General features: G+C 49.8%; 1 protein-coding gene and 1 long non-coding RNA gene across 5 annotated transcripts in view; one reads left to right on the top strand and one right to left on the bottom strand.

The window, feature by feature from the left end:
* Nucleotides 1–3105, bottom strand: part of LOC118006932 — a 9365-nt gene extending 6260 nt beyond the window's left edge. Inside the window, exon 1 of the long non-coding RNA XR_004678226.1 lies at nt 2442–3105. This is a non-coding gene — a long non-coding RNA (uncharacterized LOC118006932). The remainder of the gene's footprint in view (nt 1–2441) is intronic.
* Nucleotides 3030–25472, top strand: BCL6 (BCL6 transcription repressor). 4 transcript variants are annotated; one of them, XM_034999804.1, is made up of 10 exons: nt 3030–3107; nt 13631–13669; nt 14490–14661; nt 16164–16385; nt 17998–18969; nt 19331–19515; nt 20911–21078; nt 22157–22287; nt 22406–22543; nt 24266–25472. In XM_034999804.1, exons 3-10 carry the CDS (start codon nt 14501–14503, stop codon nt 24407–24409), a joined length of 2121 nt encoding a protein of 706 aa, XP_034855695.1. In that variant the 5' UTR covers nt 3030–3107; nt 13631–13669; nt 14490–14500; the 3' UTR covers nt 24410–25472. The 4 variants fall into 4 exon arrangements, with proteins under 4 accessions (XP_034855695.1, XP_034855696.1, XP_034855694.1 ...); XM_034999805.1 differs by lacking the exon at nt 3030–3107 and adding an exon at nt 3146–10977; XM_034999803.1 differs by lacking the exon at nt 3030–3107 and adding an exon at nt 10989–12458.

Genomic DNA, 25472 nt, shown 5'->3' with positions numbered 1-25472 from the left:
AAGTCCCGAGCTTTAGAATATTTTCAATATTTTTTTTCTTTTAACAGCATCCTTCTGATCAGTTTCTTTCAATGTAAACACTGATTTGGCAAAAAAACAAAAACAAAAAACAACGTCATAGAAATATGGGACTCTGGCACTTGGTCCAGAAATAATGTGCTGAGAAGGTTTGAGGTCCCTGGTGGTGGGTTTAATTATCTATAAACTAGGCCTGGTGGGTTCTCCCTCCAAGGGCTCCCTGCAAAGAATTAAAAAGGTCTGAGGTACAAGAAGGGTGAATTCCTTCCCAGCCCCCATTCTGGCTAGTTCTACTGCCAGTGGGAGCAGATTTCCCTCTGCTCTGCAGCGCCCCCATGGGGCTAAGATTGGAGTGACAAAGAGAACGCAGAGGGACAAACTGTTTAACGTTGGGGTTGGGGGGGCAACGGCAGGAGACCAATGAGGCAGGCAGGATGGCAACTTTGATTAGAAAAGTGACCAAAAATCATAAAAGTAATCTCCATCATAGGATCAATAATAGGGCAGAGCCATACATTTCACATTCCAAACCATATATAGATACACCTGAGAAACCTTAGTTCTTACTGCTCTCAAAGATAGAAAAAATATCATACATATAAATGTACGGAGAAAATCACTTCAGCAAAATCGGGGTATCGTTTTGAATCCAGTGGAATTCATTTAAAACTCTGAAAAGGAAGGGGAAGGAGACAATAAAAAAAGCAGATAGTCCGCCTTCTGGCAGAATGAATCTGCACTTGACAATATCATGTGTCTTTGGGGGTAAAATGTTCATTTCAACAACAGTGACAGGATTAGGCCCATGTATATTTTTCAAAAATCCTTTACAAGACAGGCTTTTCTGCAGAGGCTGCAGTAATCCATCTGTCAATAAGTATTAAAATATTCAGATTTCATAGGAACAGACACTTATGCATATTTCCTAAGCTCCAGACCTTGTGGAAAATAATCAACCCCTTTGGACCTCTTCTGGTTCTAAAATTCCCAACACAGCCTTTCAAAGGTGGTGGCGGTGGGGGGTGCATTGACAATAACATTTTCAGCAACAGATCTGAACTTCTTACGGACTTTTCCTGGGAAAGAGATCCCAAATACCCCAGGAAACAGCCTGTAATCTTTCGTAGCTCTGCTCACTTCTCCATTATAAGCCCAAATTCGAGGTTGGGAGAGGTAGATTATTTGGGGACCTATCTTTTTTGGAAACTAACATGTGCAGAAATTTTGTGGAACCTTTAAGAACTCATCTGTAATTTAATGAGTCGCCTGAAGGACTCTCATAGCCAAGGCTCAGAACAGCCTGACCTTTGAAAGCTGCTTCTGGCCCAAACATTTTGGGTTAATTCTTGAGGAATCTGAAATATTATTTTCCCCTCACACCCTTCTTTTAAGAGAGAGACATAAAAGAAACAAGAGTCTCCCTCATTCGGGGATGAGTAGGAGGGGAAAAAACCCCAACCAACATTTAAATAGGGAAACTGGCAGTTCTGAATAAACAAACCAAGGCCCATAATGAAATGATTCTGCACTGCATTTGCCTTTAAAAAGAAAGGAAAGAAGAAAGAAAGAAAGAACGACTTCCCCCCTTCTCCTCCTCCTCCCAAGTGAGCTCCGAAGCTAAGGAGCCTGTGCCGCGTGCCGAGCGCTGTAGTTGTAGCACAGGCTGTTCTAAATACACGCAGTTTCTGTGATACTGGCACGGCAGGCCTTGAGAATTCCCTCCGGCTGATCTCTTAAACACAGACAGAAGAGATTTTTTTTACAACGACCTTGAAACGAGCGGGGGGGGGGGGGGGGGGGGGGGGGCGCGGGGGATCAAGACCTTAAGAAAAAGCAAAACACAAACATGTATTTGGCTCACATAATTTTGTAGAACACATGCGTACACATACCCAAATACACACACGTTTCCTTCAACCAAAAATTTCCTAACAGTCAACAGTAACAGACAGAGTAAACCCACCACTCGCTGTCCTGGAAAGAAACAAACCAAACCAAAACAAATCCTTTGAACATGTCCCTCAAGTGCAGGAGAGCCTCCTCTCAGTAAAAAGTCCAAAGAGAAGGAGAAAATTGCACCCCCCCCCAAAAAGTGGGGGTTGGGATTGTTACATGCGATCAAAAATTGAAGCTGCTTTCAATAGTATCAATATTTAACACATCCTCTTTAAAACGCTTGAGAGATTAGATAGGGAAAAAAGGCACACATACACGAAACAAAATCCAACCGATGCGGGATCCTACTATTTACGTAACACCACAAACTTACAAAAGGCAAAAATCAGAAGCAAAAAAAAAAAAAAAAAAAAAAATCCGAAAATCATCACACAACCAACCCAAAAATCCCAACCAACCACATCAACGAGGAAAAAACAAAACAAAACCAAAAAACGTCCCAAATAAAATAAAGCAAACGAACCCACCGAAAACTGCTTGGCAAATATTTTTCTCGTGGTGCCTAATATTCTAGCTGGAAAGAGCTGTGGTGTTTATTGTTTTTTGCTCTTACTCGCCTCTAAAGCTACTATATATAACAGACTTTTTCCAACGGGTCGAACCTCTCGCTCCCTTTTGTGTATTTAGCTCGAGGAGCTGAGTTTATGGGTAAGAGAGGAGGAATTAGCCCCAGACCCCGGGAAAGCAAAGCGCACTCCCCCTCTTATGTCACCGAATAGCAAATTAGTTCTCAGAATTCCAGAGGCCGAGCTTTGCTACAGCGAAGACGCCGACGTCACAGAGGGGGCGCCCACGTGACGCTGGCGGAGCAGGCCGTACCATCGTGCGGGGCCCCGGGAGGGAGGGACGCCGTCTGGCCCCTCGAGCCTCGAACCGGAACCTCCAAATCCGAGACGCCCAGCCGCTGAGGACCTCGAAATCTGCCGGAAACTGGAAAAACACTGTGGCTTTGAGGGCTTTCCGTGGGCGCAAAGAGGCAAAAGTCCCGGAGAGCTGACACCGAGTCCTCCCCTGCCACGTAGCAGTGGTAAAGTCCGCAGCTCAAATTCCGAGAATTGAGCTCTGTTGATTCTTAGAACTGGGGTTCTTAGAAGTGGTGATGCAAGAAGTTTCTAGGAAAGGCCGGACACCAGGTGATTATTGCTGTTGCTGCTGCCGCTGCTGCTGCTGCCGCCGCCGCCGCTGGTGCCGCTGGTGCCGCTGCCGCCGCCGCTGCTCATGATCATTATTTTACCTTTTAATTCTTTTTTTTTCCGCTCTTGCCAAATGCTTTGGCTCCAAGTTTCCTATGTGTATCTATTGATATAAATGTATATATTTATTTATTCTAGCTGTCAGGTGTTAAAATAAATGCCGAAGATTAGTCCCACGTCTCTCCCACTCTAGGATATAGATTTTTATATATTTATTTTATTTTTGTTGTCTTTGAGTGCATCGGCCGGTTTGGGGAGGCTTTTGCCACCCTCCCTTGTGTTGTTTTGGTTTTGGAAAAGGAGGTGGAGGAGAGGAAGGAGGGGAATTAGGGGGCGGCCGGAGCCCAGAGGACGAGACAGTGTTTGGGGGGTGCTCCGGGCAAGTCTGGGGGCTGTCTGGCCCCAGACGACGGAGAGGACGCGCGCTCGCGCTCTCGCTCTTTCTGCTGCTGCTTGCGTACGGCTTGTGATCTCGCTGGATTCGGGCGGCTGTTTTTTCCCTCTTTCCTCGCTTGCAAACTGCCTTCCTCGCTCCCTCGCTCCTGCCTCCCCTTCCCTCCCTCCCTCCTCTCCCTCGCCTCTCCTTCCTTCTCCTCTCCCGTCCTTCTTGGTGACTCCGGGAGGCGAGGAGGGAGGCTGCCCGCTCGCTCGCCCCGCTGGCTCCCTTCCACCGGCCTCGCTCCTCTAGATTCCCTGCCTCGGAGCCGAGATTTGGGAGGAAAAATGCAAGCGAACTCCTCGGGTTTTGTTTCTCGGCCCCCCCCCCCCCCCCCCCGCCAAGCCCAGTTGAAGTATCGTTTCTACTATTTCCTTTTAGAGCCGCGATCTTCCTAACGAGATCCGAGTGTTTTGGTGTCCCCTTACCCTGTGTTTTGGGGGAGGTTTAGCTTGCCTGGGGGCGGGGATGTTGAATACTTTGAAAATTATTCTTTCTTGGTTGCAGTCGAGGGAGTCGGGAAACCCCGCGCGCTCCCTCTCCCCATCCTGAGGAGAGAGGCTGGTGGCGGGACAGGGATTTGGGGGGTGGGTGGCAAAGGGGTGCGCGTTTGCACCTGCGGTGCCGTTTAGCGTGCGGGGACTCCGGGAACCTTCACAGGACGGCCCAGCCAAGCGGGAAGGTGGCGGGATTTCTGGCGGTCGCGGTGTTTGTGTTTTGGGCGCTGCGTGACTCGGTGTTAGCTCCCAATGGCTGTTCCCCGCCTCTCCTAAATTTTGTCTTATTTTTTCCCATGGTGCGAGCTTTGTAAAAAGACAACTGCAGACCGGAGAGTAGCCGACGTCAGGCTTCAGGTTCCCGAGGTCCTTGCACGGGGCGAGGGGAAAAACAAACAGCCCCAGCCCGCGTTCCTACGTGCAAGACCCGGGAGGAGAGAAGGGCACGCTGTGGCCCTGGATGAGGGAGCCGGCGCGGGAGGAGGGGGCGCGGGCGCGAAAGGGAGATCTTTGTGAGTGATTTTGCAAAAACGGATTGCGAGATTGGTTGGATTTGCAACCTGTGGCTCTCCTCGAGGGAGTAAGAATGGGGGAAAGCGGCGGCGGCGGCGGCCCGGGGCGGGAGCCGGTGGGGAGTTGGAGCCTCGGAAATGGGCTGCGCTCCTGGGCAGCGGGAGCTAGGGGCCACCCCGCTGCGAGAGGTAGTGACCGTGGTCAGTGTCTTGAGAACTGTGGATTGCGTTGCCTTTTGATGCCGTGTTATTGGAACTCTGGCGAAAAATGGATCTAGTGTTACAATAATGAGTTTTAAAGGTCCCCCATGGAAAACAAAAACACAACCCAATAGATTAAAAAAAAGAAGAAGAAGAAGAATGAAAAAGACCCCTTTTATGGGGTGCCCCCCTTTGCAATGCTTAAGAGGTGGTGGTGGGGGTCCAGCAGCTGAACCGGGAGAAAGACCCCAACTAGGGTACTGAAAGTCCAGAGCTGTTACTGGGTTCCTGACCGCCACAGAGAGCTGGTCATCTCCCCCACCACCAGTAGCCACAGGAAACTGATTTAATCTTTTATGGATTTTTTTCCCCTCATTCAGTTTATAGTTTCCAGGAGGAAAATCTTGTAACTCTTTACTTTTTTTTTTTAAGTAAAGTATCAATAGATGCTTTTTTTTTTTCCTGTCAAAAACAAAACAAAACAAAACCAAAAAACAAAAAAACTGGGCAGGACAGAGGGAACCAGGGAAAGGGCTGTTTAGAAATACAGTTTGTGGCTCTGAGCAGTGCCACCAGCTTCCTCTACAGAGACTGCCAGTTTCCCTTTTTCTTTGCAAGGTGTGTGTGGTTTTAATAAATAACTTAAAAAAATAAGAGGGGGGCCGGCAAGACCTGTCAGGAGACAGGTATCTATTTTGCTCACTATTTACTACCAAGAGCCTTTGGCACTGGAACAGAGCCTCGTAAATCTGCAGCCCAAGTTGAAGTTCATCTGGCCCTAGTCCACATGCTATTCCTGGAGGTAGCAAACATGAGCTCAAAGGAATGAGGTGAAATCACATTCTTGCTTTAAAATATATACCTTTGGGGGGGGGTATGGAGAAAGCATATTGTCTCTGGGGGTAGGAGGAAATGGAAAGAGGGCACTAGGAGATGGGCATTCCCTTGCAAAAATGACTCCAGTTGGGTCCTCAGGCTGAAATAGAAACCTGTAGATGGGAAATATTCCCCCTCCCCCCACTTATAAATAGAAGTTTCCAATATCCTATTTGGAAGACTTTCCAATACTGCAGGCCCAAGCACTGGCTGATTTTTAAGGGTCTGTTGATAGTGACAATAAGGCCAGAAGCTGTTGGTAAACTGGGCAGCTTGAAGGAGAAGGAAGCCAGAACAGGGAATTCTCCAATTGGCCTTTTCTTCTGTGCTCAATTGTGAAGGGTTTTACCCCATGCTTTCTTGAAAAGACTCTCCAATTTATTCTGGGTTTGCTGGACAGGGATGGGACTCTAAACTCTTAAGCTGTCGTTTGCTGAGCCTTGAAGAGTTCCAGTTATTGGTTGAGTAAATGGTAGCCAGGACTAGATGTCAAAATCCTTCCTTCCCTCTCTCCCCTGCCCAGTAGCCACACTCACAACCCACTTTATTGTGAAAAACTTGAAGGAGGTAGTGCGGCAGCGCCACCCCTTGGTGGGTGAAACTCTATTTGCAAAAGTCAAATATTTGAAAAACATTGTGAAATGACCTTAGGAGGATTTTTTTTTCTTTAGAAAGGGGAGATAAAACTAACTTTAAAAAAAGGACGTTGTAGCTGATTTCTCAAATGGGGTGGAAAAGCGTTGCTTTCCAGCTAGGAGAGTGTCATAAGAGGCAAAGAAGTTCGAGTGTGTGTGTGTGTGTGTGTGTGTGCGTGCGCGGTCGGGGAGGGTTGCCTAGTTGGCTTGAAGTAGGTGAGTTCTCCAGACGGAGGTAGCCTCCTTCCCCCTTGGACTTGACTTCTCAGAGCACCTGAATTCTGTTGCTAGTCTGACACTGAGATAAGCAGGAATGTCTCGGTGTAAAAACAAACCAGTGATGGGAAGTCCTGTAGTTTTGCTGGCGGTGATGGTCGTGTCTACTGGGGGCTGGGTTGGGGACGGAGGTTTGTGGCGTGGGGCAATGGTAGGCTGGTCCGTAGCTGGGTTTGGAGCCTTCTGGGAGTCGAAGTAGTGTGGCGCGTGCCGGCTTCCTGCACTGCGCAACAAGTGGGAATGCCGCCGCAGTGATCCGAGCGAGGGTGCTGTGTAGTGGCGGAGCCGGCCCCTTTCTCTTCGCCCCACTGGAAGCCAGGAATGGCTCTTCCCAGTTCTCCCCGCCTCCCAGTCTGTGACCAGCAGCCCCGCCAAAAGACAAAACTCAGCCCCCCTTTCCCCACCCTCCGCCTTTAGCGAGCCCTGTAAACCTGGGCGGAACCCTGCCCTTGGCCTCCAGGGCCCCCTTCCTCCGTGGGGATCAAGAGTTTATTCCCGACTTTCTTTGCTGGTCGACCAGTGTTTGGCAAGAAGCTCTGCTAATACCTTCTGCTTTTTGAAGACAAGCGCACCCTTTCCTTCCCTTCTAATACATTCAGCCTTTCGGGCTGGAAAAATCAACGTATAATACATGAACCCTGCTCCAGAGACCGCGTTGTGGTTACTAGAGGAGTGAGCATCGGGAAGAACGGAATTACATCCAGTAAATTAAATGTTTTGCAGCGTTGCTTATAGAGGCCAACCTCCTCCCGCTAACAGATCCAAAAAAAAAAAAAAAAAAAAAGTGGGGGGCAGTCGGTTGTGGAAGGCTGTGGCTGCGCGGTGATTTTCGAACGGACTGAGTCTGCCACCTAGTGGTAGATCCTAGCAGAGTCCCCCCCCCCCCGCGCCTGGGGCGGTGGACCGACCCTGTCACCTTCGGATCTCCAAGTATCCCTACTAGGTGCTAGGACTGATAGAGGAGGGCAACATCCAATGAGGATGACATCTGACCTCCAAAATTTTGGTAAGGTGGATGAAAATTCGGAAGCCTCTAGATGCTTGCCCTGTCCACGGTCGCTCAGCGAGCGGCATGTGCCTCCCTAAGAGAACCTTAGTAAGATAACCCGTTTTGAACACACTATCTTTCTGTCACTGTGGTGTCTCCCTGGGTGAAGTGGGTAGTGGAGGGACGCTTGGAGGCTCTAGGACATAAAACTTTACAGTTGAGAAAACAGGCAGCCTCATGAGGGGGGGGCCTGTTGCTGGTGAGTTAGTACCCTAACTGGGACCAGATTTTTACCTTCTGAATTCCAGGCCAGTGACTTAAAGTCAAAGGCGAGTGTATCTCCGCTCCCTTGAAGTATCTAAGAGAAAGGAGCAGCAGTAAGAGAGACCCACGATTTTAATGTCTCACATCAGCGAAGCTGGGAACAGCTCCCCAGATGTCTTGGAGGAATTCTAGAAAATATGGCATAAGATTTTCAGTGACAGATACAGGAAGCCTACCGCAGTGCTGAGGGGTGGAGGTCCCAGATCTTGAGGGGTGTGCCTGGGTTAATGGATGATTAAATCCCAGTCCCTAGACTTGTAGAGCCCGAGGCTCACATTTGGATTCTGAAATCACCCTCTTCCCCTTCCTTCCAAACTGCTTAGTGGCTTGGCGAGAGATCAATTGGTGTGTGTGTGTGTGTGTCGGGGGTGGGGGGATGGGGGTCATATGGACAGGCAGGGTGTAATCCTCATAGAATTTGGGCCACAATAGCTTCTTATTAAGCAAAGTTTTATTTTTTCGGAGTTCAAAACTTAAGATGGCAAAGGCGCGTAGGGGTGCCGGCGACCCCTAGCGACGACCGCCGGCGCGCACACTCTTGGGAGATGCTGCGGTCTCCACCGCCCCGGTCCGAGGAAATCGAGTTCAGCCTCTCCCACTGCGGGAGCAGTCGGAGGCCGCGTCGGAGAAACGCGCCTCTGTTCGGGTTGGAAACGACTCTGGGGATGTGTTTGAAGAGTGGTCAAGTTTGACTCATCGCTTTCCAAGGACAGTTAGTGCTTTCCATCTTCATTAACGTGAATAAAGACCTTGGCTGACTTTTGTCCAGATCGGATTTTTAAAGGCATTGTTTGGTTGGGGACATCATGCCGCTCCCCTCCCCCGGCTGCCTTTTTGCAAAGGCAGAGCCCAGTCCAGCCTGGATGGCCGAGATATCTTTGCTCGGGGACGTGGTTTGCTGGCATTGTCTGCTTCTGCTGGCTCTTTCTGGAAGGCTGTCGCGAGCTGGGCGCATGGGGAGCGTCCCTTCTGCAGCTCCTCTTCAGATCTTGATGATAAAACACATCCCTCTATTTTATTGCATTTCCTAGAAGCTTGCAGGCTTGAAAGAGCTCTACTGGCAGGAAACGTGATAGAAATAAAGTCAGGACATAATGTCCCCGAACACCTCGGTCACCCAAAGCGACTGCCGAGGCTACCGCGTTATCAAATTCGCTTTCATTTATTGTCGTCTCCTCCGCCCTCCCGCCCTCCAGTCAAGAGAGCGAAGAGTGTTTCACCCTTAAAACAAAAACAGCGGCGCGGTTTAACCCCACCCCCTACCGCTGGATCACCGTGGCTAAACTGGAGCAGCTAGTTAGCTGAGCCGCTGCGCAGAAAGGGAGCGCTCGGGCAGGAGCCCTGATGCTGGTTTCACTACGGCAGCTCCAGCCTTATTAAAATTCCTAGTTCCTACCCCTAAACAGTGCTTTGCACTTCCAGATTCTTCTTTGGATTTCTCGGCGAGTTATTGGAGTTATTAGATTACCAATAATCCAACGGCGGGCCGGGATTAGAGAAGGGACGCGGTGGGGGGGGGGGGGGTGTGCGAAAGGCATTCTCCAAAGCTGGAGACTGTGTCTAAAGTAGGTCAATGGGAAGGAGAGGCGGGGCTACATGCGGGTTGTCGGTTTCAAGCCTTGATGGAGGGCTCTCTCTAGTGTTTAGCAGCGGTAAGACATGATTAGGTTTGAGCTCCCGGAACCACGGGAATCCTAATTTCCATTAAGTGCATGTACGTAATTTTAACTTCCCTTCCTAGATACTCACCCCATTCCATATTAAATTTCAACCTTCGCTTTCACCTTTATTCCACCCGGCGAAGGGGTAAGAAAGTCTCAGAGTAGGACTTCATGAGGCCGCCGAGGCCCAGTCTTTACCGACGGCCCTGACCCCGCCTCCGCCGCTGATGGGATGCGCGGCGCAGTGTGACGCCACCCGCCACTTTTAGGACTGGACTGCGGCCTTAGGCGCCGAGTCTTTCGAGCTCCCCGCCCCGGAAAATTCCTCTCGGAGCCCACTACTAGGACCCATTAGGAGAGGGCGCCCAGGGGTTATAATTCCAAGGAAGACCCAGAGAAAGCGAGGCGTCCTTGGAGCGCGCCCGTGCGCGCTCGGGTCAGCGCCCCGGCCTCTGCGGAATCCTTACCGGGTCTGTACGGTTTCGGGGAAATCGGATTCCGAAATCCCGAAACCTGGCCAGGTTCGGCCTGGGAGCTCCTATTCTAAAGACTTTGGGCGGAAACCGAGGCTAGCAGCGTTCCCCGACTTGCCAACGTAGGCGGAAGGGGCTTTCGGTTTGGTTTTCCTACAAGTCGTCTGGCGCGCGCTGGATGGAGACCCTCAGCCCTAGGGACTCCCATCTTTTTGACCTTGACGCCTGACCCAACCACCCTCTTAAAGGGGGCGGAGGCAAGCTAAAAGCAAAAAGCAAAAATAAATAAATGACGCATTAGGCAAACAGAGGCCAGAATTGGGCAATTTGAAGTCATAAAATGAACCTCAGACTGGACCCGAATTCCTAGGTTCTAGACTGGCTCTGCTACTAACTTGTGCGACTTTCCCCATTTATAAAAACTGTTATGTGTAAGGGTTGGCCCGGGTGAACTGAGTCCTCGATCGGGCGCCGGCGAGGGATTTAGGGGAAAGTGTGCCTATTCCCCGCGAGCCTCCCCGGGCGCGCCCCGCCTCCCCCGGGTGAATCCCCGGCGGCCCTCGCGGCGCAGGCGGCGATCCTGGCGGCCGTCGAGGGCCGGCAGCTTCCTGGAAAGTTACTTCTCTTTGGAGCCGGCGATAGACAGAGTGTTCTGTGAAATCCGCTGAGCTGAGGATCGACTACATTCCGGGAATGAGAGGGCTGTGCCATTCCCCTCACTACCCCCTGCCTTGACGGCGTAACAGGGGAAAAAAAAAAAGCACACACAATGTTAGCTACCGAAGTGCACGAAACGTTTTATTTGAATGTAGCCAAATTAAGGGCTGCCACGATCTCAGCACGGGGCCTCCGACGCGCCTGCGGGGGCTTCGCGACAGATGGGCAGCGGTGCCCGCAGAACGCCCGGGGGTGGGCGGTCCCTGGCGGATAGGTACGGTAAGGTCGGGGTGGGCGAATCTAGCCCGGGCTTGCCGCGGAGCGCAGGGCTCGGGTTTGTGTCCCTTATGCGAGCGCGAGAGGAAACGGCTGCTTAGTGCCCGCCGAGTGGAGGAGCCAGGGGAAAAGGATGGATGGGGGCTTTCGTATTGGCTCACTCTAGCTCTTAACCTCGCCTCTCGTCCTTCTCTCACCTCTTTTCTTGTCTCTCCGCCTTCGCCTTCTGCTGTCTTCTCTTCCCTCTGCCTTTTTAAGAGGGAAGGGTCCCTCTTTTTTCTTCTCCAGCTCCTTTAAAAGATCTGCCTTCTCCTCAAGGTGCCTAATTGCAAATCCAGAGATTTTTGAAAAGGCAGAAGAGAGAAAGTGTGTGGGTGGAAAGACCACGTTTAGGTCTGGCTTGGTGGTTACTGCGGCTGGGGCAGGATTGGTGATCCCGAGAGTCCAGGTCTGGGCCCTTGCAGTTGTCAGTTTCTCTTGACAGCCCTGCTCTCTTGGCAGGTGTTTTCGTGTTATGAGTATTGCGCGTGGCATGGGTGGGATGGCTGAAGCTAGGTGACGGAGTTTGTCCAGGACTTTGCTGGAGATTAGCTTTCAGTCTTGGGCGAGGCTTATCCGGTGGAGCCTCAGTGACCTTCTCAGTTAATCAGGGCTGTTATAAGGATCCCATACAGTAATGGTTGGGAAGGGGCTGAGTGGTCTGTAAGAACCAAAGCAGCTGCTAGGTGCTTCCACACTTGCAGCATCTAGAGCGAGGCATGGTTTCCCACATCCACCATAACACACACTCACTAACTGTGGCGTGCCTCTGAAGCTAGAACTAGCTGAAGAAGGAGTGGACTTAATAGGGATGTGGACCTCAGCAGATGTGCATTTGTTTTTGCCCAAGCCAGGCAGAGGCAGAGGATGAAAATGGCCCAGCCCCAGGGCCAGGCTGACAAGTAGACCCCTGGGAATGGGGAATGTTTTGTTTGTTTGTTTCAATCTGCATATGGAATGAGTCATTGCCACTTGCCGAGGTGAAATGGCAAATCTGGGCTTCCCATGGTTCCAAAAGTCTGTGACTGGGAATTCACAAGCGAGCTGGTGGTTGAAGCTGGCTAAAGGACAGCCTTAGGTATTCCAGAAGTGTTTAGGGATGTCTTTCATGGGGGAAGAGGAGATGGTTTATAAATGAAACTCTCATGTGTCTTTAGCATTCTTTTTCAACAGAGACAATCACTGAACTTTGGTTAGGACCGATCTAGTGTATCTCTCTTTGCCCATCTTGAGTTAGGATGGGAGAGGAGGAAATAGGTTCTTTTGTCTCTTTCTGTCCTCTCCCTTCAGCCATCCCCTTCCCTCATCCTCACTCACTCACATGCACACGCTAACCTTGAAGCCGATGGGATTGAGTGACTGGCACTTGGGACCACAGAGAAATGTCAGAGTGTTTGGTTACAGACTCAAGGAAACCTCTCATTTTAGAGTGCTCATTTGGTAAGATTCAGCAGCCTGGAATGGGGGCAAAGTGTTTGTGTGGGGGAAAGAACTTAAAAATGAGATTCACCCACATTAGGGTGCTGTCTTGCATGTTCTACAGCACGTAGGCTGATTTGGAAAAGGGACAGGAATTTGAGCCAGAAGACCGAGGGCTGGGCCACTAACCATCTACGTGGCCCAACATGACCTCCCTGGCCTCAGGCCCCTTTACCCGGAAAATAGCTCTAAAGAGCTATGCTTTAAAAAAAAAAAAGGTGGGGGGAGTGGAAGAGGATTCAGATATTGTTTTGTTTTGCAGCCTACGTGTGATCATAAATGAGAGTCTTCCACCTGTGCTTTGAAATTATTTTCTTTTAGAGAAACAAAAATTTGGAGCGGGTGCATATTTCCTGAGTGCTCCCTGGCCATTTCTTAGCTAAAGCACGCAGTTAAATCTTTGACCAGCAGGGAGAGCACAAGCTTGGAAGTTTGTAGCCTTCTATCTAGTCTTAGACCCAGGAGGGAAAGAAGAGGAAACTTTGAAAAAGGCAAAGATACTCAGGGAAAGCATAGACACGCCATCTCTGGGTGTATTCTGCAGATCCTGTATTTAGTCTTAAATGTTCAGACAATCAGGAATTATTGCCTGGCTTTTTGTCCTACCCAAGCCACTTGAACCCCTGAGCCTCAGTTTCGTCATCAGTGAAATAGGGATACGGATATTGACCCCAGTAGACCTTGAGAAATCATTCTAAGACTCGAAAGATAATATTTTAGCAGGTTTTGGAGATTGTCCAGAGTTCTTAGGCCCCTGAAGGACCATTCTCATTGATATTGAAAGAACCACTTTTCTTCTATTTTTCTTCCCATGAACACAAGTGGCCTTTGGATGGTATGCATTTTCTACTTTGACAAAGGAACTACATGTGTATGTGTACGTATAATTAACGTATGCAGTTGTGTTCCCAGTACTCAGGGCAAAAACATGACTATCGCATAGCTTCGGGTGCCTGTTGTTGCCGTAAGAGCAGAGCTGGAAAAATGTTTGCTAGCTTGTGGTAAAACCGCTCCAGCTGGCAAGCTGCAGCTATCAAAGGAAAACTAAATACGTGTGTCCTAAAATAAGACTATAGTGGACAATCTAACATTCATGGAATCAATTTCTGTTTGCTTTTTTCTCTTCCCTGCAGATTTTAAGCAAAATTTTGGACTGTGAATCAAGGCATTGGGTAAGTAAATCTAATTATATGCTTTAAAATTTTGTGGACAAACTGTTTCCTTTGACTTTGCCGATGCATGTGTTGCTGTGAACTTGGCCACTTTTCGTGAGATGAGAGAAAGGATGGCCAGGTCCCTCTCCCTCACCCATTTACCCCTCTGTTAGACTATCTTAACTGTGCTGTGATCATTCATACCCTCACTCATTTCTTAGTTCCGAGCCAATGTAGCCACCTACTATGCACCAGCAATGTGCCAGGAGCTCGAAGTACATTCAGACAATTGTAAAGCCTAAAAGAGGAAGAAACAGATGGTGGCTGGGATAATGAAATGAGATCCTGACAAGAATAGCTGCGATTTTTGAGAACCTGCTATGGACCAGGCACAGATCTCTAAATTTTACAACCACATAGGTATTACTCCTCCCATTTTGGGAAACCAAAGCCCAGGAACAGTAAACAATCTGCCCCAAGTCACACAGCTAGCAAAAGATAAAGCTGGCGTACTAACCTTCAAATCGTGGTTTCTCACCCTCACTGCCTCTCCGCACTTGGCGGAGTACTGGGTATGTGGGAAAAGCACTCTACAAATATTCATTCACTTCCGCTTTCCCCAAAAGGGCTTTCTATTCCAACTTGTTAGAGAAAGATTCTTTTTCCCATCTTACAGATGTGAACAGTAATGCCCAGAGATGGGCCCACAAATGGGTCAAAGACCCAACACAAGGGACCTTGGTGTGTTAGCAGGCTGCGCCACCTGTCTTCACAGCCCTGGTAGAGCAGGAATCAGGTTCTGGAGAATTCAACAAGATTTTGACCCTTTTCTTTCCAGGTGAAGACAAAATGGCATCCCCGGCTGACAGCTGTATCCAGTTCACCCGCCATGCCAGTGACGTTCTTCTCAACCTTAATCGCCTCCGGAGCCGTGACATCTTGACTGATGTTGTCATCGTGGTGAGCCGTGAGCAGTTCAGAGCCCATAAGACAGTCCTCATGGCCTGCAGGTGAGGGGCCGGGAGGGGAAAGACGGTTGTATAGAAGGGCGCGATGGTGTGGGCAGGTAGCAAGGCAGGTCGAGTGGGCCTTTTGCTGTGTTTAGAATTACGTCTAGTTTGTCTCCAGACCGCCAGCGCATCTGGCCTGGTGGAGTAGGTTCCCAGGAAATGAATGAATGAACACACGTTTGGAGAAGAAAGAGTTTCTGTTCTGTGGGAAGCGAGGGAGCAGAAATGGTAGACTGTCTCTAGAAAGGATGTGTTTGGAACAAACACGGAGAATAACTTCAGTTAACCAGTGAAGAAAGGAGAAGTGAAAGGGGGTTTTTCGGTATTTGAAGCAAGTGAATTTGAAGTCTTTTGCCCTTTTACTCTATAACTGCATGTATTTTATCCTGTGGCTATCTTTCCATGGGTGTTTCAGGCTATGTGTGTAAGTTAGGGAGAGAGAGCCGGCCGATTCTTCCTAACTGTTGAGTGTTTCAAGTTTTTGGAGCTAGTTCACATTACATCATCTCCCTGAATCTCTGCAGTGGCCTTCTGTGTTATGGAGGCATAATTACTTCCCTTTTATAGACAATAAAACGAAGGTACAGATAGGTGAGCTGATGTAAAGTCGGGGGTCTCTACTGCCAGAAGAGAGCTTACTCAAGCTCTACAGCAAACGCCTGTGTTTTAGTAGTGACGAGAACAGAGGTTTACAGAGATATAAAAGTAACAGAAAATGCTAACCTAGAGCTTACTCTGTGCCAGGCATGCACGACCCTGTCAGGTAGACTCTATTGTTCCTGCTTTGCAGGGAAGGAAACTAGGGTGCAAAGAAGTTAAGTAGCTTGCCCAAGGTTGCACAGCTACTTACTGGTTAAAGTCTGGCTCACTTCTGGCAACCCATTCAGAAAGAGCAGCATTGAGATGCCAGCCCGAATCCTGACTTGTAATTGAGCCTTCTTTCCTCTACCAGACAACATGGTCCCTGGAGGCACGGCTTGAGGTTTGACTTGTGTCTCCTAGGAATATTGACCTTATGGAAGTCTGTGGGCTTTTAGAAAATCAGTAGACTGTAGATGTAGGCACCATTTTATTTATTTATCGCCGATACCCAAGTTGTTTCTAAAAACAGACAATGACACTTTAAAAATAAGGATCATGTGTTGGAATAGGAAGAGAAATGCTTATTCCAAAGTTATAGACTAAAAATGGTTACTGCAAATGAGTGCTAAATTTCACTCTGTGACTCTGAGAACATCATTTACCTTCTGATCTTGGTTCCCCCACTTGTAGAGGGGAGAGTGATAATATCTACCTTGCAAGGTTGTGAGGAACACAGGATAATGTATGTAAAGTGCTTAATGACTCTCTGGTATTTAGTAAGCTCTTCGTAAATGGCAGTTATTATTAATTGCTGTGGAAGTTCTGGAGCGAGGCCCAGGGAAGAGGAGCTGAGCCTTGACACTGACTGTAATTGATTGCCAGTTCTGTCCATTCTTGTGACACGTGTGTTTGTGTTATAGTGGCCTGTTCTATAGCATCTTCACGGACCAGCTGAAGTGTAACCTGAGTGTGATCAACCTGGATCCTGAGATCAACCCTGAGGGGTTCTGCATCCTCCTGGACTTCATGTACACGTCCCGGCTCAATCTGCGGGAGGGCAACATCATGGCCGTGATGGCCACGGCAATGTACCTGCAGATGGAGCACGTTGTGGACACTTGCCGGAAGTTTATCAAGGCCAGGTGAGCTGCCATGGAGGGAGAAGCCCTTGGGAGTGGAAGACATCTGAAATCCTTGATAATGCATGCATATCCTCTACAATATGCCACAGCCTACGTTTCCGCTAGCTTTTGCACACTTCTGCCTTCTTAATTCTTGCTCTGCTATCCAGATATGCCCTGTGCATTCATTCCCCTCTTGCTTTCTTCGTTCGTTGGATGGGCCCTTTCCTCCCACCCATCCCGCCAGGCCAAGCTTGGAAGCAGGCTCCTCTGTGGACGTTTTCCAATTGCCACTCTTCCTCCCTCAGCTCTCCCTCTGTATCCCTAAGCCATCTGCCTGTCCTTCAGACCTTCCTTCCATTTTCACTATTTGCGTATGTGTTTTAGTTCTCCTTTAGACTTCTATTATAATGATTTGCATATGTGCCTTAGTTCCCCCACCAGACTGTGGGCTGCTTTTCTCATCTTTTATGTTGCCCCGCTCCTACAAGAGAGGACATTTATTGAACTAAATTGAGTTCACTGGGTCTAATCCCGTCCTTGAAGGCCAGTCGGACATGGCCATCATTTAAAGGGGGGGGATCCTGAGAGCCCACAAAGTGAAGGGCTTTGCTAAGTGGAACAGAAACTTGGGGCTTTACTTTTTTAGCACCATTTGATTCAGCTGTTCTAGGGTGATCGCCTCCCTTATGAAACAGGAGGGTTTCCAGCCTCTGTTTGATCACCTCCAGGATCCAGGAACCCAGTGTTCCCAGAGCCGCACTGACTACCTCGGACCGTTAGAAAGCTCCTCTTGATGGCGAGTTGAAATCTGGCCCTCTTAACCTTCACTCATTGGTTCCAGCTCTGTTAACTGTGATCATGGTGAGCTGGCCTATTTTTCCCCCACATAACGTCCCTTCAAGTATGTGCAGCGAGAGCTTGTTGTCTCCTGTGGGTGATAATGGTAGCGAGGTTATCATTGCGGTCATTTTCGAGTACTTTCTCTGGGTCAGGCCTTGTGCTTGGAGGGGTGAAGCAACTTGCTCCAGGGCCCATTGCCGCTAAGTGGCCCAACTGGGACTGGAAAGCAGGTCTGGCTGCTGCCGGTCCTCCAAAGAAAACTCCTCCCAAGACTCTAGGCAGCTTACAGGCTGAGTCCCTTCTCCCATGGGCCACCAGTTTGTCTGTGACTCTCTGAACATGCATTGTGTAACTTCTTCTTTCCCTGAGCCTCCATTTCCATGTGTGTAAAATGGAGACAGTAATGCCTTTCTTCCTTTGCAGGATTTTGCATGGATGAACTAAGGGCTCTGAAAGCTTTACATTCTGTAATATCTGAAGAATTACAGATTCACGCACATATACACAGAATGTGGCTTAAACATGTGATCGCATGTCTAAGCGGGCACAGCTTGTGGGGCTGACTCGCTGCCCTTGTCTGGGTCCAGTCTCCCACACTGCGGGCTAGCTTGCTAGATTTCTAGCATAAAAGCCTTGTGACTGCAAGGATTTCCCTATTCCAGAGCCACATCCCTCATGTCTAGCTGACCAAGCACAAATGTGGCTACCTAACACCAGTGTCGCTCAGAAAGTCCTCTGTTCAGCAGTTCTCATTTGGAGGCCCGGGTCTCCTCTCTGTTTTCTCCTGCAGTGAAGCAGAGATGGTTCCTGCCATCAAGCCTCCCCGTGAAGAGTTTCTGAATAGCCGGATGCTGATGCCCCAAGACATCATGGCCTATCGGAGTCGTGAGGTAGTGGAGAATAACCTACCGCTGAGGAACGCCCCAGGGTGCGAGAGCAGGGCCTTCGCCCCTAGCCTGTACAGCGGCCTGTCCACCCCGCCGGCCTCTTACCCCGTCTACAGTCACCTCCCGGTCAGCAGCTTCCTCTTCTCTGACGAGGAGCTGCGGGATGCCCGGATGCCTGTGGCCAACCCCTTCCCTAAGGAGCGGGCCCACCCCTGCGATAGTGCCAGGCCCGTCCCTGGCGACTACAGCCGGCCGGCCCTGGAGAGAACTCCCAGCGTATGCCACAGCGGCATCTACTCACCCAAGGAGGCAGCCCCAGAGGAGACACGCAGTGACATGCACTACGGCGTGGCCGAGGGCCCCAAGCCTGCCGCCCCCTCGGCCCGGAATGCCCCGTACTTCCCCTGTGACAAGGCTGGCAAGGAGGAAGAGAGGCCCTCCTCGGAGGATGAGATCGCCCTGCATTTTGAGCCCCCCAGTGCACCCCTGAACCGCAAGGGTCTGGTCAGCCCCCAGAGCCCCCAGAAGTCCGACTGCCAGCCCAACTCGCCCACGGAGTCCTGCAGTAGCAAGAATGCCTGCATCCTCCAGACCTCTGGTTCACCTCCAGCCAAGAGCCCCACCGACCCCAAAGCCTGCAACTGGAAGAAATACAAGTTCATTGTGCTCAACAGCCTCAACCAGAATGCCAAACCAGAGGGACCTGAGCAGGCCGAGCTGGGCCGCCTCTCCCCTCGAGCCTACACCGCCCCACCGGCCTGCCAGCCACCCATGGAGCCCGAGAGCCTTGACCTCCAGTCCCCAACCAAGCTCAGTGTCAGCGGGGAGCACTCCACCATCCCACAGGCCAGCCGGCTCAATAACATCGTCAACAGGTGCTTTCAGAGGGGGTCTGGGCCTGGGGTCAGGGCTTCCCATGGGGGCCACTTCTTCCGATGGACGCAGGGGCTGTGTCTGTCCTTTCTTGCCTGAATACTGGGTATATTATGGGTGTGGAGTAAGTATCCACTGACTGAATTGGCCTCGGTAAGGAAGCATATTAACATCAGGGATCTCAGGGCATACGCTGTTTGGAGGTGGGCTCAAGGATAACTTTGTGGCCCCGAATCCAGAGGGAGGTGGCCCAGCTCTGGCCTCTGGGTTCACCTGAGCATGGGAAGGAGGGGGCAGCATCCAGGCCAGGTGGAGTGCTCTACCCTCTCCAGCTGCTGAGGCTCTCTTTCCTCCTGCCCACAGGTCCCTGACAGGCTCCCCCCGCAGCAACAGCGAGAGCCACTCACCGCTCTACTTGCACCCCCCCAAGTGCACGTCGTGCGGCTCTCAGTCCCCGCAGCATGCAGAGATGTGCCTCCACACCGCTGGCCCCACATTCCCCGAGGAGATGGGAGAGACCCAGTCTGAGTACTCGGATTCCAGCTGTGGTGGGTCCCTTCCCGGGGAGAAGGAAGGTCCCTGCCTCTGCTCTGTGGGGTTTGCGTTTCCATTTCACTTATGCTCTTGTCACTGATTGGGAGAAGTCCCCGACTGGAAGGTCACTGGCCCTTAAAATCACCGGCCCGTCCCCCTGCTCTTGACCTCTTGAACCAGGCTGATCTGAGCAAGGGATGAGGTATTGGAGTTAGTCTGGGGTAACAGAGAATGACCCCCTTTTCACCTGCACTGTAGCCAAGGTAGCCTGGGGGAGCGGCTCTAACTCCCAGAGCTTCCTCAGTCCCTCGGGACCCAACTGCCAGGACTGACCTGGGTCGGCCCCCCCTGCTGGGCCATGCATTCTGTAAGGACAAGCCCCTGACTTTCCTCGTGCCTGTGTCTCCCATAGGTCCGAGGGAGTTTCTAACATGGAGTAGGTGCTCAGCTGACGTTAGCTGAATTAGGTTAGTTGAGCTGAATTATTAAACTGAAGTTTTGGACACTCTGTGATTGGCATCCCCAGTTTTTATTAGATAAGAAAGTCTGTCTTTTCCCTCAAGCTCTGGCTGCGGTAGGATAGCCCAGTCATGCCTAATCGGGGGTGAGCCCCCGTGACATGTCATTTTCAAAATGTTCTAACAGAAGGGAAAAATCAGCTACTTACACCGTGAGATTTGGCACAGGGTTGTGGACGTGTAGTTGGGAGAGCAGGGACTGTCCCCGTCTGTCCCCCTGGCTATTTGCCCTTTCTCTGCATCCAGTCCCTTTTCTCTGGGCTGCCGTTTCTACTTCCATCCTTGTTGGCTCTCCCAATATCATAGAAGTGTTTGGGGGACATGAATTCCAGAGAGATACAGGGTGACCCTGTTCACGGTTACTTCCTCCTTCAATGGCCTCCACGTACCATTGGATTTTATACCTCACATTCCTAGAACACTTTGTGGTATACAGTATGCTCCTGTGAGGTGGGCAGCCTGGGAGTTGACTATCCTGATTCTGGAGATAGAGACACAGATAGGCTCAGAGAGGTGAAGGGTCTTACTTGAGGGCCCCTGTGTATGGATGTAAATAAAACAATGAACTGAGAAGAAAAGTCAGTTCTCAGAGCTCTCTAGAGAAGGAGGAGCCCTGCTGAGCTTTCCTGAAGTTGGCATAGGCCATATGGGTAGCTGTTGGTTTGAGTTTCCCCTCTGTACCTTAGTATTCAACTCTGTCCCCTTTCTCCTCCATGACGGAGACTCTAAATGCTCAGAAAAATAAAACTCACACAGGCCCGGAATGTCGGGTGGGTGGAGCTTGGGGGTTCCATATGGCCCTGAGGGCAACTGCAAAGGGGAGTGGCCTTAGAGCCCTACCTCCCTTCCCTTTCTAACGGTGGTGTCCCGTCCCCCGCCCACCTCCGACAGAAAACGGGGCCTTCTTTTGCAATGAGTGTGACTGCCGCTTCTCTGAGGAGGCCTCACTCAAGAGACACACGCTGCAGACCCACAGTGACAAACCCTACAAGTGTGACCGCTGCCAGGCCTCCTTCCGCTACAAGGGCAACCTCGCCAGCCACAAGACCGTCCATACGGGTATGCCCCCTCCCCCCGCCCCCCGCCACAGCTGGGCAGGGTTCCTGGGAGCAGGATGGGGGGAGGACCCTAGAGAAAGCAGTGTGGGGCCTTGTTCCCCCGGCGGGCGGGGAGCAGGCCCTGCTCTGATCTGGATGTGGGCCTAACCCTGTCTTGTCTTTGCCTGGCGACTCCTCCACTCCCTGTGTTCTTTGTCTTTTCTCCCAGGCACTCTGTCCTGCTTCTCTAGCGTTGTGCGGCAGAATTGTTAATCCCAACGCACAAGTGAAGCAACCAAGGCTGAGAGAGGCAAAGTAGATAGGGTTTTTGTTACCCCAGAAAAAAAAATTAAAAGCCTCTTGATTTCCTCTCAGGGCTTGCTCCTTATCAACTCACATTCCTTTACCAGGTAGCTTCTAATAACCCGACTGTTGTCCACAGTTGACCCTCTCTTGGTGTCCATTATCCCAGAAACTTTCCACAAAGGAAGGCTCAGCCCTTCTATTGGCTTCCCCAGCCTGAGCATCTACTCTGACTCAGGCCCCAGGCTTCTTGCAAATGGAATCCAGCTGTCGTTCCCACAAGCGGAAAAGCATGTTTTTTCTAAAAGAGAAACTAGAGCAGCCTGATTGTCTCTTCCTGGTGAAGGGCTTGATTCCTGAATCAGTCTAGTCCTAGGGAAGAGCTGGAAGAGACTGACTCTGTCATCTAAATTCACCCCTCAAGTTCTGGAGAGGGAAACTGAGGTCCAGAGAAGGAGAGTGACTTGTCCAAGTCTGCAGTTAGATGATCTTAATGACACAGCTGTTTCAAAGGCCTCCTGGAACTTCCCCCCACTCCCTGTCCCACCCCCAGTGTTGTGTCCCCTCTGCCCCAGCCTGCTCCTTGACCCTGGCTGCCTGCAGCCTGTGGTGGTATGGTGTGTGCTTGGCAAGGGCAGGAAAGTGGTAAGCCCCCTGGATCCTCTCTCAGACATCTTCCAAAGGAGAGAAAGCTGAGGTGGCCCAGGAAGGGCAGTTTGCTCTGAGATCCAGGGACCTGCGACTGTGGAGACCTCCGTCAGATATAGCTTTCTTTGTTCCCTTTCTTTCGGGAATAGGTGAGAAACCCTATCGTTGTAACATTTGTGGAGCCCAGTTCAACCGACCAGCCAACCTGAAAACCCATACTCGAATTCACTCTGGAGAGAAGCCCTACAAATGCGAAACCTGTGGAGCCAGATTTGTACAAGTGAGCAGGGCCATGGGGAAAAGACCCCTCAGCCTCTGTATGCTGAAGAGGGGGTTCCCGGGGGAGGGGGCCACAGCCCACCCCAACAGAGCCTCTCACGCTTTGCTCTTCCGTTCAGGTGGCCCACCTCCGTGCCCACGTGCTCATCCACACTGGAGAGAAGCCCTATCCCTGTGAAATCTGTGGCACTCGTTTCCGGCACCTTCAGACTCTGAAGAGCCACCTGCGAATCCACACAGGAGAGAAACCTTACCATGTATGTGAGCCTCTTGTGGCCATCAGCTGGCCTGGGAGGGGCTTGGCGGGGAGGGGCAGGCAGCAGAACTGTTTGCTCCAATCTCAAGCACACAGTGGGATGACCACTGAACTAATGGCCCTAAGACCTGGCTTAGGGCTGGTTGTCAGACACGCTGCTGGACATTGGCTGTGTCTCAGTTTGCTCATCTGTAAAGTGGGGATACTGGGCTAGGTGATCTGGGCCCTAGGAAAGAGTTCCAAACTATAGATACATTGATTTGGGGATCATTCATTCATTCCACACTAATTAGCTTCTTACAGTATGTCTCTATGCTGGACTAGATATCCACTTAAGAGGACCTAAGGTGTTTGAGAAGGGGCAGCCATAGGAGTGGGAGGAGAATCAGAAAAATGTGGTGATAGAAGAAAAAAAAGGCAGGGAAAAGGCCATTATAAGAAGGAGCAGGTGGCCAGCTACACAGCAGGGTACCATGAATGGGCCATTGGAATCCTCGTGTTCTGGAGGAGGGTTTCAGCCAACCATGGCTTGCGGGCTAATTTTTGAGCATTTCATGAGCTAGGTTCTAATATCTTTAAATGGCTACAAGATGGAGAAATAATATTTTGTGACATGTGCAAATTACATAAAATTTAATTTTCAATGTCCATAAGCAAAGTTTTATTGGGACACAGCCATGTCCATTTGTTTACATATTATCCATGGGGACTTTCCTACCACAGGCGCAGAGTCATCATTGCGATATATTCACTATCCGGCTCTTTCCCGGTTAAAAATAGTTTTCTATCTCTGCTATAGAGGGGAGAGATACTGGCCGGGCTGCTGGGATATCTGGTTCTTATTCTGACTCTGACGCCAGCCCTTTTTAGGGCCATAGGCAAGCCTGACCCTCTCTCAGGGGACCACGATTTTCTTTCTGTGTAAAAGGATAAGGATGCTGTAGGGGAGCAGTTTTCAGACTGGGCTCTTTCAGTCAACCCCACAGCCTCTTTTACCTTTTGAGTTTCTATTGAATTTGAAAAGAGAGTCCTACGGTTTACAGGCGTGGAAACCCCTGTGACCAATGACCCTGCTCTGGGGGGTTTGTGGTATCACCGTAGATAGTGACGGACACAAGAACGAACCGATGAATGGTTAACCCATATCACAAATGGGAACCTGCAAAATGTAGGTATTTTCATCCACTTGTTTATCAGTCCCTGAGTATCTTCTCACTTGCTTTTTGTTCTTGGGCACATTAGTTTTCCTCTCGATACCCTTATTTGCTCATCTGTAAAACGAGCCTGATAATAGTACCTGTCCCACGGAGTCGTTGTATTCAGTTAACAAATTCGCTCAAGTGTCAGGATAGTCTTTGGCACACAATAGAGTACAATAAATATTTGCTAGAAGTTTAGACGCACCCATGTCGAGTTAGGAGTGACCTGCAGAGCGTGTCGACTCAGTCCTTCATTGAAGGGAAAGCCAAGGCCCGTGGAGAGAAATGATGTGCTTGGCTGGGGAAGAGCAGTAGCAACACTTCACCGCTTTAGAAAACAGCGAAGGGACATTTGCACAAAGCTTCCTTATCGCTTAGCTGGAGCCTGAATTCTTAACCTGGCCTTCCAGAGGGAAGAGCCGCCCAGATCCCTCACAGGGAGAATCTCCCTCTCTGGGTCTCCGAGCAATGATACGTTCCTGGGGTTGGTGACAGCTAACAGTTTGCCTCTGATTTTCCTTCAGTGTGAGAAGTGCAACCTGCATTTCCGTCACAAAAGCCAGCTGCGTCTTCACTTGCGCCAAAAGCATGGCGCCATCACCAACACCAAGGTGCAATACCGCGTGTCCGCCACTGACCTGCCCCCGGAGCTCCCCAAAGCCTGCTGAAGCATGGAGTGTTGATGCTTTCCATTCGAGTCCCTTCTCAGAATCTACCCAAAGGATACTGTAACACTTTACAATGTTCATCCCATGATGTAGTGCCTCTTTCATCCACTAGTGCAAATCATAGCTGGGGTGGGGGTGGGGGGAGGGGGCGTGGGGACTGGGGGCCAAGGCAGCTCCCCTTCCCCCACTGCCATAAAACATTAATAATATTGCTTCTTCTCCTATGTGTAAGGCAAACCATGTCAGCAAAAAGCAAAATCATTTTATATATCAAAGTGGGGGAGTATGCAAAAGTTCTGACTTGACTTGGTCTGCAAAATGAGGAATGTATATGTTTTGTGGGGACAGATGTTTCTTTTGTATGTAAATGTGCATTCTTTTAAAAGAAGAGACTTCAGTATGTTATCAAAGAGAGGGCTTTAATTTTTTTAACCAAAGGTGAAGGAATATATGGCAGAGTTGTAAATATATAAATATATATATATATAAAATAAATATATATAAACCTAAAAAAGATATATTAAAAATATAAAACTGCGTTAAAGGCTCGATTTTGTATCTGCAGGCAGACACGGATCTGAGAATCTTTATTGAGAAAGAGCACTTAAGAGAATATTTTAAGTATTGCATCTGTATAAGTAAGAAAATATTTTGTCTAAAATGCCTCAGTGTATTTGTATTTTTTTGCAAGTGAAGGTTTACAATTTACAAAGTGTGTATTAAAAAAAAAAAAAAAGAACAAAAAAAAGCTACCGAAGGAAAAATGTGTAGTTTTGTTCTAGTTTTCAGTTTGTATATACCTGTACAACGTGTCCTACGGTGCCTTTTTTCATGGAAGTTTTCAGTGATGGACGAGCGCGCCATCCCTTCTGAAGTGTAGGCAGACACAGGGACTTGAAGTTGTCGCTCACTAAGCTCTCTTTGGGAATGTTTGTCTCATCACATTCTGCGTCATGCTTGTGTTAGAACTACTCCGGAGACAGGGTTTGGCTGTGTCTAAACTGCATTACTGCGTTGTAAAATATAGCTGTACAAATACAAGAATAAAATGTAGAAAAGTCAA

The sequence above is a fragment of the Mirounga leonina genome, unplaced genomic scaffold (genome assembly GCF_011800145.1).
Source record: "Mirounga leonina isolate KUSES-001 unplaced genomic scaffold, KU_Mleo_1.0 Mir_115, whole genome shotgun sequence".
Taxonomy (NCBI): domain Eukaryota; kingdom Metazoa; phylum Chordata; class Mammalia; order Carnivora; family Phocidae; genus Mirounga; species Mirounga leonina.
This window is presented reverse-complemented; position numbering and strand designations above follow the sequence as displayed.

Coding starts and splice junctions, on each gene's coding strand:
- BCL6 (XM_034999804.1), top strand. CDS start 14,501: ATGGCATCCCCGGCTGACAGCTGTATCCAGTTCACCCGCCATGCCAGT. Junction 18,970..19,330: donor CTCAATAACATCGTCAACAG/GTGCTTTCAGAG, acceptor TCCTGCCCACAG/GTCCCTGACAGGCTCCCCCC. Junction 21,079..22,156: donor CCACAAGACCGTCCATACGG/GTATGCCCCCTC, acceptor TTTCGGGAATAG/GTGAGAAACCCTATCGTTGT.